Source organism: Orcinus orca, chromosome 10 (genome assembly GCF_937001465.1).
Source record: "Orcinus orca chromosome 10, mOrcOrc1.1, whole genome shotgun sequence".
NCBI lineage: Eukaryota > Metazoa > Chordata > Mammalia > Artiodactyla > Delphinidae > Orcinus > Orcinus orca.
This window is the reverse complement of record NC_064568.1, coordinates 66,945,524-66,957,778: the sequence shown is the minus strand read 5'-3', so window position 1 is coordinate 66,957,778 and position 12,255 is coordinate 66,945,524. Positions and strand designations below refer to the sequence as shown.

At 43.4% G+C, this 12,255-nt stretch overlaps 1 protein-coding gene across 3 annotated transcripts in view; it reads right to left on the bottom strand.

Moving 5' to 3' along the window:
• The window catches only part of BLTP3A (bridge-like lipid transfer protein family member 3A), a 57,136-nt gene that overhangs the window by 11,692 nt on the left and 33,189 nt on the right, over nucleotides 1-12,255 (bottom strand). For 2 of the 3 annotated variants that reach the window (XM_049693731.1, XM_004267701.4), the window contains 6 exons: nucleotides 7,240-7,326; nucleotides 6,553-6,723; nucleotides 6,002-6,141; nucleotides 5,453-5,594; nucleotides 5,011-5,204; nucleotides 3,352-4,808 (listed from right to left, as the gene is read on the bottom strand). In XM_049693731.1, coding sequence (XP_049549688.1) covers nucleotides 3,352-4,808; nucleotides 5,011-5,204; nucleotides 5,453-5,594; nucleotides 6,002-6,141; nucleotides 6,553-6,723; nucleotides 7,240-7,326 — 2,191 coding nt within the window. The remainder of the gene's footprint in view (nucleotides 1-3,351; nucleotides 4,809-5,010; nucleotides 5,205-5,452; nucleotides 5,595-6,001; nucleotides 6,142-6,552; nucleotides 6,724-7,239; nucleotides 7,327-12,255) is intronic. The other variant, XM_033424197.2, reaches the window with a different exon arrangement.

The window sequence follows — 12,255 nt, the reverse complement described above, 5'->3', positions numbered from 1 at the left end:
TAAGCTCGTGTCCCACAACTACTGAGCCTGCGCTCTAGAGCCCGCGAACCACAACTACTGAGCCCGCGTGCCACAACTACTGAAGCCCGCACGCCTAGAGCCCGAGCTCTGCAACAAGAGAAGCCACTGCAACGAGAAGCCCACGCACTACAACGAAGAGTAGCCCCCGCTCACCGCAACTAGAGAAAGCCCGCGCGCAGCAACAAAGACCCAATGCAGCCAAAAATAAATAAACAAATTAATTAATTAATTAATTTAAAAAAAAAGAAGTTTGACCTGCCTTTTCCAAATATGCTAGTGAGGGAAAGATATCCAATGAGGAAATCAACTAATAGTTCACTAAAATAGTCCACATGTGGGAGCAGACAGGAGAAACAGATGTGAGACTCCCTAGAGCTGTGCTCCCAGCGTCATCCTCAGAGGAACATTATCATCTAAAGGGGAACTCATTAGAAATGCAGCTTCTCAGGCTCTGTCTCAGACCTACTGGACGAGGAACTCTGGGGACAGGGCTCAGCACTCTGTGTTTTAACAAGCCTCCAGATGATTCTAAAGCATGCTTAAGTTTAAAAGTATGGTCAGAACCTGACAAATGCCTGGAAGAGGCAGAGCTTGAATGAGCAAAGGAATGATGCCACCAAAAAAAGAAAGAAAAAGAGAACTGGCCGGGGGAGGGAGGGATAAGGAATTTATTCTTTTATATATGTGAGGTTCAAGGCACCCCTGGGAGATCAATGTGGAGCTATGGGCAGTAGATAGTTTTAAAGCAAGAGCAGGGGAGGGGAGGGAAGTTAGGACTGAAAATAAGGGCTCTCGCAGACGTGAGGAGATGGACAAAATAACCTAGAGCGAAAGTACAGCTGATCCTTGAACAACACGGGTTTGAACTGCACAGGTCCATTTATATGCAAATTTTTTTCAAGAGTAAATACTATAGTACTGCACAATCCACAGATGGTTGAATCTGTGGATGCGTTGGAACCACTTATATGCAGGAACCTCTTATAGGTAAGGCCAACTATAGGTTACATGCAGATTTTCAACTGCACAGAGATTCAGTGCTCCTAATCACCACATTGATCAAGGGTCAAATGTATTCAAAAATGCATTTGAGTGATATAAACCTTCTGAAAGTTTGGCAAATACATCAAGAACCTTAAAATGTTTGTAGTGTTTGACCCAATAATTCCACTTCTGGGTTTTATTCTAAAGATTTAGATATGCATAAAGCGTAATGTTCACAAAAATAGGGACGTTTAACACAGCCTTGGTTTTACCTGAGAAAAAATTGGAAACAGACTAAATGATGCCCCCCAGAGAGTGGACTGGATGAATAACTTATGATACACCCATCTGCAAGAATATAATAGAGCAATTAAAAATTATATGTTCAAATACCTCATGAATGGGGAACTATTCACAATAAATCATAAAGAGAATAAAACTGGAAAATTTCTATATTATATAGAAATAATATAAATACACAAATATTATAAAATAATATTTGGGTATTTTATATGTGTAGGCACATGTAAGCATTCGCATGGATACACAAATATGTATAGAAAAATTGGAAGCAAACAGATGCAATGTAAATAATGGCTATCTCTGGATAGTGTCATTACAAGCGACTCTTAACATTTTCTTCTTTATTCTTTTATTTTTCCACACTGTCAACGAAATGAACACAAATCATTTTTATAATTTAAAAAATAAAAATTATGACAAAAGCGATCAGAATATGGACAGCCTAGTGCTGTGGAACAGTTCCATTTACAGGATAAAAGGAAGAAGAGAGCAGCCAAGGGAAAAGAAAAGACTCCTTCCAAGAAGTGCGAGGAACTGGGTGGGTTACAAGTGCCCAGAATGAACTGACCAGCAAGGCTGACTGCACAGAGGAGTCCTGGAAAAAGATGACTGAGAAAAGGCCACTGGCCTGGGCAGTTAGGAAGTCACTGTTGGTGTTTCAAACAGAGTTTGTATCACACACCTTTCTTTTCTCCTTTTTACCTCTCCTCTTTTCCCATCTCCCTTACTTTTCTCTAATTAGAAAAGGCAGCACATTAGGTGATTGGGAGTCCAGGCTTTCAATCCTCACCCCACCACTCACAAGCTGTGTGATCTTGAGCAAATTTCTTACCTCTCTGAGCCTCAGTTTTCTCATCTGTAAAATGTGGAGTGATATTAGGACCTGCCTTATAGGGTTCTTACAATAATTCAATGCATTAATATTGTTAATATTTAGGACAAGTCCTGACACATAGAAAGTACTCAATAAATGTTTCCTAGTATTATTACATAATTAATCCTTTAAGCTTTCCTCCTAGGCTATCTAGGCCTAGCAGGTACTAGTATACCCGCAGGCATTGCTTTGAGACACACTTAAGAAAATCCACTTAGACAAAAGTTCTAAAGCCACTGATCTTCAAACCATGGTCCCCAAACCACTAAGTGTCCCAGCAAAGATTTCCCATAGTTTTCATTATCTTTCCTAAAACCACAGGCACCCATGGAAAAATCTATACCTTCCCACTCTTCTGACTGTGCATTTCTGTGTTTTCTGCTTACTCCCCACTGTAGCCCCGGCATCTAACACAGAGCCTGGCACACAGTAAGGGCTCAAAAAATACTTGTTGAACGGATGAGTGAAATTCTTCCTTCTCTATTACTCTGACAGATATTGATAAGGTGTACCAGAAAGAGCAAGTTCAAAGCCCCAGCTTTTCTAGTTATAAGATACAGGATCCATGGGCTCATCCTCTCTGAAGCTTCCATTTCCTCAGTTATAAACTGGGGATACAAACATCTGCAGCGACCTCCCCGAGCTGCTGTGGGGATTACATCAAATAAAATACTATATGAGAGCCCACTGAAAAGAATAAAATATCATACAGATGCCAGGTATTATTATTCTGATACAGCATAGCTGTATCAATAACAGTGAATCAGTGAAAGAGGAGATAGCTTGATGCTAAGAAGCAATAAATGTTGACTTGAAAACTGCCCAAGACCAGGCTAAGATATATGGAGGCATGAGAAAATCCATGGGATTTTGTTATTTTATTGCAATTTCTGGTTCTTCCCCTATCACAGAATTAGGCGTAGTCCCGAAAGTAAAGTCCCTCTGACTGGTATGCCTATATCCTCTAAGTAGCCTGAAAGTTCTTCCGCTGCTCTACAGGCAGCTCTGAAAACTAAAGGCTTTGCCACATTAACTAGGCCATTCCATGTACGCTCCTGGACCACGCGGTGCTTCCCAATCTACAAGTGCACATGGCAGGAGGCCTGAGCCCAATGGCCAGAGCTAGGAGGGAGAGAGGAGGTGAATGAAGGAGGCAGAGAACCACTCACTTGGCTGGGGGCAGAGACAGCATCTTGTGCATGGTGGAGGTCATTCGGTCTCTGCCCAGACTGAAGGCATCCTTAGTCAGAGACATAGCTTCCTTGGTGAGGTCCATGGTGGCATGTAGAGCCTCCTTTGTGGCATCCTTGGTCATGTGAATAGCACTTGATAATTCTCCCTCAATGTTCTTCAAGGGGATGAGCTCGCCCTGTCCATTCACAGCAGTATCCTTGCCCCCTGGGGGCTTCAACTCAGCTGGTGAGCTAGGTGCCTGGGCGCTGCTCAGTCCCTTGTCCTGTAAGGAATCAACTGCCTCATGGCCCTTCCCTGCCTCCTGCTGTGCAAGAGAATCTGAGTCCTGCACTTCTCCATTGCTATGGAGAGGCAGTGGCCTATCCTGGGATGCATCCAGATTTTCAACGTCAGTGTCCTCCAGAACCTTCCTGGGGCTTGCTGGGCCCTGTTCTGAGGAGGCATCAGACTTCAGCTCCCTATCCGCTGAAGGAGACAGCTCTGAATCTACAAGGCTCGTAGTATCTGAACCCTCAGAGTCAGCTTCGACAGCGCCAGGGACAGGATGCATGAGCAGAGCCACCTCAGCACTGGGGAAGAGGACGCCAATGCAAGCTGTCTGGTCCTGCAGAGGAGACCCAGTCATGGCCTCGGTATCCTTAGTAAGCTGCTCCTGAAGACCCTGGAGCACCTCCTTCAGGCGGAGGAGAGCCAAGTACTGGTAGTGGTCAAGCCTCACTCGGACATGCTCAGGCGAGTGTATGAGCACATGCACATCTGCCGCGTCCTCCAGCTCTGTCAGAGGCCCTTTGTTATCCACACTACTGCTGCCTTCTTTCAGAATTTCCATGACTTCTGTAAGGCCTGATAGGCTTTTCAAATCATGCTCAGTCTTTGACCTCTGATGGGACACAGTGTCAGGGGCAAGGGCCTCAGAATGGACAGGACTGCCAAAGCTGGCGGATGCTTTCAGCCTCCCTTCTGTGGCCATAAGGAGCTTTCGTGCCTGGGCTTGCTGCCAGCGGAGGGGTAGGCAGGCCCAAATCGACAAGGGGAAGGGGGCCACAAAATTCAAGGAATGGCCTTTGAAGTTCTCTGTTCCCTCAAAGTCCAAGGAGATCTGGGTGAAGTGGATGGACCAGAGATCCTGGGAAGCCTTAAGCCTCTGGGGAGGGAGGGCACTAGATTGAGGGAATCGGGAATCCACCTGGAAGGCGTGATGCAAAAACAGCATGTGCAGAAGGCTAAAGCTGCCTGGCACCTTGGGAAACTGAACATAATTGGAATGAAAGAACTCAGCAGCAGCAAAACCCCGGAAGAGACTCTGAAGGTCTGGACAGCTACAATGTGGGGCGTGACGTGTATTGGTGGCAGTCACGCCTGATGCAGAGAAGACAAGGGCCTGGGGACGGTGCAGCCCAGCCCGCTCTCTCTTCTCCAGCGGGAAGCTCACCTTCAGAGAGAAAATGAAACCCAATTCAGAATGGCCAGCTGAGCAACTCTGCAACCCACCATTAATACACACGTGAAAGACCATTTGGGCTGTAAAACTGCTTTCCTTACTTCTATCAAATGGACAGAGCAGAACCTTGGATTATAGCCAAGGTGCAGCTGTGGCTGCCAACAGGGAACAAAAATCCCACTCTCTACCCTACCTTCAACCAGAAGGCATCCAGTCGGATGTCCAAGTGTTCATCTTTCTGGCTTGAATCTTCCAGTTTGTAGATAGCTTTGAACTGCTCCAAGCTGCGGTATAAATCCAGGCAGAAGAGGTTTCCCCAGAGCAAGCTGACAGGATCCATAGTAAATGTCAGACCATTTAACTGAATGTAAAGATTGGGACAGGGAACTGGAAAGCAGAGAAAAAAAGAAACCATGAATGAAGTAGCAGCTCGACTCTCACTTATCAGCTAATATTCATTTTATTATCAAAGGTATATATTTACACAGGGAAGAGTTTTCAACAAAGGTGTGCTAAACTAACTCAAACACTTAAAACTCCAAATGACAAACAGAATATAAGCAGAGAGCCCCCGAGGCTGACAAATGCGAAGAGCAAGAGCAAGACAGTAAGGACTGACCAGAGCAGATGCTTACCTGGCAGCTCCTGATTATCGGGGAAGTAATACTCTGTGAACTCAATATGAATGGCAGAGACCTGAGTGGGGAGGTTGTGAAGTTTCCGACTGCAGGAAAGGAGTGCTGATGGCTTCTTACTTGGCTGTCCAGCTGTAGAAACCTATGCAATCACGAGTTGCTGTTAGCATCTATACAGCACCCAGAATAGAATTTTCTCAATTTCCTCTGATATAGGAGGATAAAGCCTCTACAACTCTTCCAAAGTCTGTCACAGGGAGCAGAGTGCTCTTTCACGCAGATTCCAGGCATTCTCACACCTGACTAACACTATCTACGAGTTTGTTTTTTCAGTGAAAGGTTTGTAGTGGGGTATTCAGAGGAAAGTGGGGAATCCCAAGTCCTGATCTCAGCAGTCACACTCAGAAAGAAACAGACCAAAGTGTCAAATCCACGTGGAAGGGAGGGAAGCAGCCTCCGAATTCTACAACCTTGATCACATTTGTTGCATTCCAAATGAACCGCTCCACCCCTTTCCAGCCCTGTTTCCCTGTGTCATGGGCTCCTTACCTGGTGTACGTCCAAGTCATCCACCCGTATTACCAAGCAGCTAGAGCGTAGGCGATTCCATGCTGGAGGCCGGAAGACAGCCTGTCGGCCCTGAGAGGGGCTTCTCTCAAGGGGGTTCTTTTGAGGACTGGAGAGAGAATCTAAATAAAAATAAGGAGGTGGGAAAAAGAATCAGATACACTCAACTATCATCATTAATAGAATTCGGAAAGTAAAAACCCTAAGATCATTAATGCTATATGTAGGAAAGAGTTTAACACTGGCAAGCTCCAGGACGGAACTCAAAAACTATTCTCTCCTTAAGACCAAGGCAACAGCCTATTAAATAGAGAAGCTAACAACCTCTCTTCCACACTGCAGCTATCCCTGGAGACAAACAGGACTCCGTAAAGAAAAAAGTCACAGATGTCTCTCCGTGGGATAAAGTTGGAATAATCAGCTGGGAGTAAGTTGGGATAATTAGCCAGTCCAGTGCTTTATTGCCACTGGATACTCAAAGGTAAATGTCAAGAGGCAAAGCAACAGGAGTCCTCCAGCTCCTCATAACCCACCTGCTTTCCTCCGGAAGGGAGAGTCTACCCCCAGGTGCCAGGGTGGTTTCAGACCTGTCTCCTCGTGCCACTTCTCCATTTTACTCTGAAATTCCATCACCAGCTTCTGGGCCCACTGGCCTCGGGTCTCCATGGCCTCACAGTGACGTACCCAATGTTTGCAGCTATCGCCTGTGCGATAAAGCAAAAAGATTTTAGTCTAAGATCATGACCCAATGTTACAAATTTTCTTTTCCATTGGTATAGTTTTCCATAATTCAGAATCTGATCCCTCACTGCCAATCCAAAATTCTCTGGGATAAGTAAAAATTATCTAGTGAGAGCACTCAAGTTCTTCTGGATTCTATATGTGATTTTTCCCTAGGGTTCCCTAAAGGCCAGCTGCTGACTTTTGCCATCTTTGACCATGGACCACTGGAGAGGCTCTAAAACTAGTGCAAGTAAGGGGTAGAGCACAGAATCAAAAGCAACATCTCAGACACTGCCTCCCCTCCTACTGCTTCGCATCAACAGTGGACCCTGCAAGTTTCCAGAAGGTGTCCTCTTGAAAAGGACTATTACCAACACCTCTCTGAGCATGTGCTGCAATCCCTGGCACCCTTCTGCTGGGCAGTCAGGGATGAACCCAGGCATATGGCCTCAATACCTAGGCCACGCTAAAACTGCACCCATTCAGAATTCTCCTACCTGCCCAGTGGAAGGGGTAATAGTCAAATGCCATCTTGCGAAAGGTAAGCTGCATTGCACCACCCATGAGTCTGTTTGCAGAGACACCTACAAAGAAAAATAAAGGTGAACAGCAGCAGAAGAAACAGAGGCCTAAACACCACTTGAAGCACTTAAAAGTCCTCCTAAGGGTCAGCTCCAAAGCCTGGCTGATACATAAGTGTAGCCGAAAGGCCATGATGTCAGGTGATTTGCAAGGCTGAGGCTCTCCTCTTTTGAATTGCAATGGACATGCTCTAAAAGATTTTTTTTTTTAAAGCATATTTCACTGTCTCTGTAAATGGCTGTCAGATTTCTGGAAAGACAAAAGAAACTGCAAAACTCAGGATTCTGGAATTCCAGTCCTAGGTCTCCCACAGGCACACTTGACAACCTTGATTGATTGGTTCCCCCAAACCTGGCAATACTAGTATTGCTGCCCCGCAGCACAACACCTGGAGAGGCATAAGCCAAACTCCCCAAAAAACAGGACCCATATTACTTCCTTTCATATCTTAGCTAAAGCTGTGATATATAAGACTGTCATTACACACTGTACATATGAAGTACCATGGAACACTAAAAACACTGCACTAACAAGGACATTATAAACATACAGAATAGTGTAGATAAACTGAATTTTTTTGCAATAAGTCAAATATTCTATTGTTTATCTTGAATTTACATTTAATTCTTACTAAATGAATGAACTTTCCATGTTTCTGTCTTATCTCTCCAACTAGACTCTAAGAACTGTAAGAACAAGGACTATTTCTTCTACATATGTGTGTTGTCTAACCTACCCTGTTCTGCACTTCCCTCCTATCCCTTCCATCCTATTTCCAGGTGAAGAGAAATACCATGGGACCTTCTAGCTGTAAGCTGGTACATCTACAGCCAGGAGGGTCATTTCCATCCACTCTAGATATCACCACACCAAGGTTCTGGACTAATCACCATCCTATTAGGAGATACACCTACACCTGTGTTCCTGTTGCTCAACCTTTTTGTCATAATTACCACCTCATAGGAGCCTGTTTAGCTATTTTTTTCCTAATTGTCCCTTCTCCATGAAATTTAATACCACAGATATACTGTATACCTTATGTACTATATGTCTACCTGTGCTTTATACATAAAAAGAATAAAAATAAAGCTTATTCCTTTTATTCAATGTCAGGTTAAGACAGACTAAATAATTCTTTTAAGTTAAAAGTTAAGGGACTTCCCTGGTGGCACAGTAATTAAGAATCCACCTGCCAATGCAGGGGACACGGGTTCGAGCCCTGGTCCGGGAAGATCCCACATGCCATGTGGCAACTAAGCCCGTGCGCCACAACTACTGAGCTTGCACTCTAGAGCCCACACACCACAACTACTGAAGCCCGCATACCCTAGAGCCCAGGCGTCACAACTACTGAGCCCATGCACCACAACTACTGAAGCCCGTGCAGTCTAGGGCCCATGTGCCGCAACTACTGAGCCCGCGTGTTGCAACTACTGAAGCTCGCACGCCTAAAGCCCATGCTCCACAACAAGAGAAGCCACTGCAATGAGAAGCCCAAGCACCGCAATGAAGAGTAGCCCCCCGCTTGCTGCAGCTAGAGAAAGACCACCACATAGCAATGAAGACCGAAAGGAGCCAAAAATTTTTTTTAAAAGGTTAAAAAATAAAGTGTGAAAAGTTAAATTTAAAATTTTAAAGCTATTAATATTTAACTTAAGTTTATAACTATATCTGCTGAGTAACTTTTATATATATATTATTTATTTATTTATTTTTGGCTGCATTGGGTCTTTGTTGCTGTGCGCAGGCTTTCTTTAATTGCGGCGAGTGGGGGCTACTCTTCAATGTGGTGTGTGGGCTTCTTATTGCGGTGGCTTCTCTTGGTGCAGAGCACAGGCTCTAGGCGAATGAGCTTCAGTAGTTCTGGCACGCAGGCTTCAGTAGTTGTGGCTCACAGGCTCTAGAGCGTAGGCTCAGTAGTTGTGGAGCACGGGTTTAGTTGCTCCGCAGCATGGGGGATCTTCCTGGACCAGGGCTTGAACCCATGTCCCCTGCATTGGCAGGCGGATTCTTAACCACTGCACCACCAAGGAAGCCCTGTTGAGTAACTTTTAATGTAATTTATTTCTTATATAAATTATAATGTATAGAATCACATATGTAATTTAGTAATTTATATAAATACATAATAGTGACATAATCAAATTTTAATTATTCAAAATTATTTTTGATAAAATAAAGTTTTTAAATTAATTTATTAAAATTATTATTTTGTTAGCTTTTAACTTTTGCTTAACATGAGAAAATAACTTTAGCTTAACTAGGTGCTAGGTATTCAGATAGTGTCAATATTTTTCCTTTTCAACATTTAATTAAATTATTGATTTGTTGAACAATTTGTAGAATTAAATAATAAAATATAAACTATTTTTATTTAATTCTCAAAGTTCAAATCACAAAAGGACTAAGGATTAAATATAAACAACACTGATGAGGCAGCCAATGACAGCTGCTAGCTATGTACAGGCCACCTCTCACCATCTGACTTTGAGATCAAGCAATAGATAAAGTCCTCTAATCACAGCCATCTGTTTGCCATAGTTTATAGCCCTGATCTTCCATGAACTCAACATCAGTGTTGCTCATATGATACCCAAGAAAACTCAATAAGAGAAATTAAATACTAAGAAATAAAATTCTGTCAATAAGGTTAAGCACTGTTATATCTAAGTTTTTTTTTCACCCCCACCCCTCACCAAAGAACCAATTTTCAACGTCCAGAATAGGCAAACATCAAGACAGAAAGATCAGTGGTTGCTTAGAGCTGCAAAATGGGGACTGTCATCTAATGGGTACAGAGTTTCTTTTACGGATGACAAAAAGTTTCTAAAATTAGATTGTAGTAATGATCACATAACCCTATGACTATACTTTAAAACACTGAGTTGTAGGGGCTTCCCTGGTGGCGCAGTGGTTGAGAGTCCGCCTGCCGATGCAGGGGACACAGGTTTGTGCCCCGGTCCAGGAGGATCCCACATGCCGCGGAGCGGCTGGGCCTGTGAGCCATGGCCGCTGAGCCTGTGCGTCCGGAGCCTGTGCTCCGCAACGGGAGAGGCCACAGCAGTGAGAGGCCCGCGTACTGCAAAAAAAAAACCCCAAAAAACACTGACTTGTATATTCTAAATGGGTAAATGGTACGGTATATGAATGATATCTCAATAAATATGTATCTGTTTAAAATAAAAGAGTGGATTTTTACCTGCTGTGGGGAGATACCATCCCAGTTGAACGTGCATGACCTAGGCTACTGGAGGGAGAGGGTTTCACAGCCATGCTCCCTCTATTGGATTTATTTGGAACTAAAAGAACAATAAACTACACGACTGAACATATTAAAATAAGGTTTAGAATAGAAATCAAATATAATTACCCATTATCAACATATTTAATTATAAACACATAATCATATATGACACATAAATGGTAAATAGTGTACATAAATGACTAAAATTCTCCAGTGAGATGGTGGGAGAGGATAGCCCAGCCTGAAGAGAGATGAAGAAAGCTTTGGCTCACAGCCCTTATCCTGAGAGAGATAACTAAAAAGAGGCAGATGACCCTCTTTTCCCCATCAACCACCCTCCTCCTCCCAGAAGCCTGAAGGGTGAGCTGCTCCAGTTTGATTTTAAGAGGCAGTGCTGCCCCACTGCAAGCCAAGCCGTCCCCAGTTACCCACCAAGTTTTCAATAACTTCACCTCCAATACCAAGGCTATAGTGTCCCTTAATGAAAAAGCAGACAGATGTAGCCTTCAAGGAGTCCCTAGAGCAGCATTATCCAAAAGAACTTTCTGTGATGATGGACATCTTCTATGGTCCATAGATTATAACGAGTACTTGAAATGTTGTTGGTATAAATGAGGAACTGGATTTTTAATTTTATTTAATTTTGATTTTAATTTAAATAGTCACATGTGGCTACTGGCTACCATTTGGACAGAGAGTTCTAGAGCAATGCTATCCAATAGAAATGTAACATAAGCCACATAAGTAATTTAAAATTTTCTAGTAGCTACATTAAAAAAGTTTTTTTAAAAAAGTGAATTTAATTTTAATATTATACATTATTTAAACCAATATACTCCAAATATTATCATTTCAACATGTAATCAATATGAAAATAATTATTAAGGTATTCTACACTCGTTTTTTGTACTGTATCTTCGAAATCCCAGGTGTATGTTACACTTGCACCCCATCTCAATTTGGATCAGCCAATATTTCAAGTGCCCAACAGTCATATGTGGCTAGTGGCTGCCATATTGGACAGGACAACTCCAGAGAATCTTAGCACCCTTTCCATAACACCTAGTTCTCCCTTCCCCTTTCTTCCCAAATCCAAGGAGAAGAATCAAAGTCACAAGAACTCTTTGTGTTCCTTGCCCCTTCACAGAGTCATCTGCCACACCTGGGTATGGTTGGCTGGGATTTATCCCTCTATCTAAAAATATCTTATCCAGTGCTTCCCTGGTGGCGCAGTGGTTAAGAATCTGCCTGCCAATGCAGGGGACACGGGTTTGAGCCCTGGTCTGGGAAGATCCCACATGCCGCGGAGCAACTAAGCCCGTGAGCCACAACTACTGAGCCTGCGTGTCTAGAGCCTGTGCTCCACAACAAGAGAAGCCACGACAATGAGCAGCCCGCACACCGTGATGAAGAGTAGCCCCCGCTCGCCGCAACTAGAGAAAGCCTCCGCACAGAAACGAAGACCCAACACAGCCATAAATAAATAAATAAATTTATTTTAAAATAAATAAATAAAATAAAATAAAATAAAAATATCTCATCCAAAACTTCCCTAAAATCCACCAAGTAGATTCACTTAGCTTAATAAATACATGGGGGCTTCAGGGAAGGCTAGTCATTCACCTCTGATTGCAGGACCCTGTTAAATGAAGAGGACAGTGCTATACGCCCTTATCAAGCAAAAGGA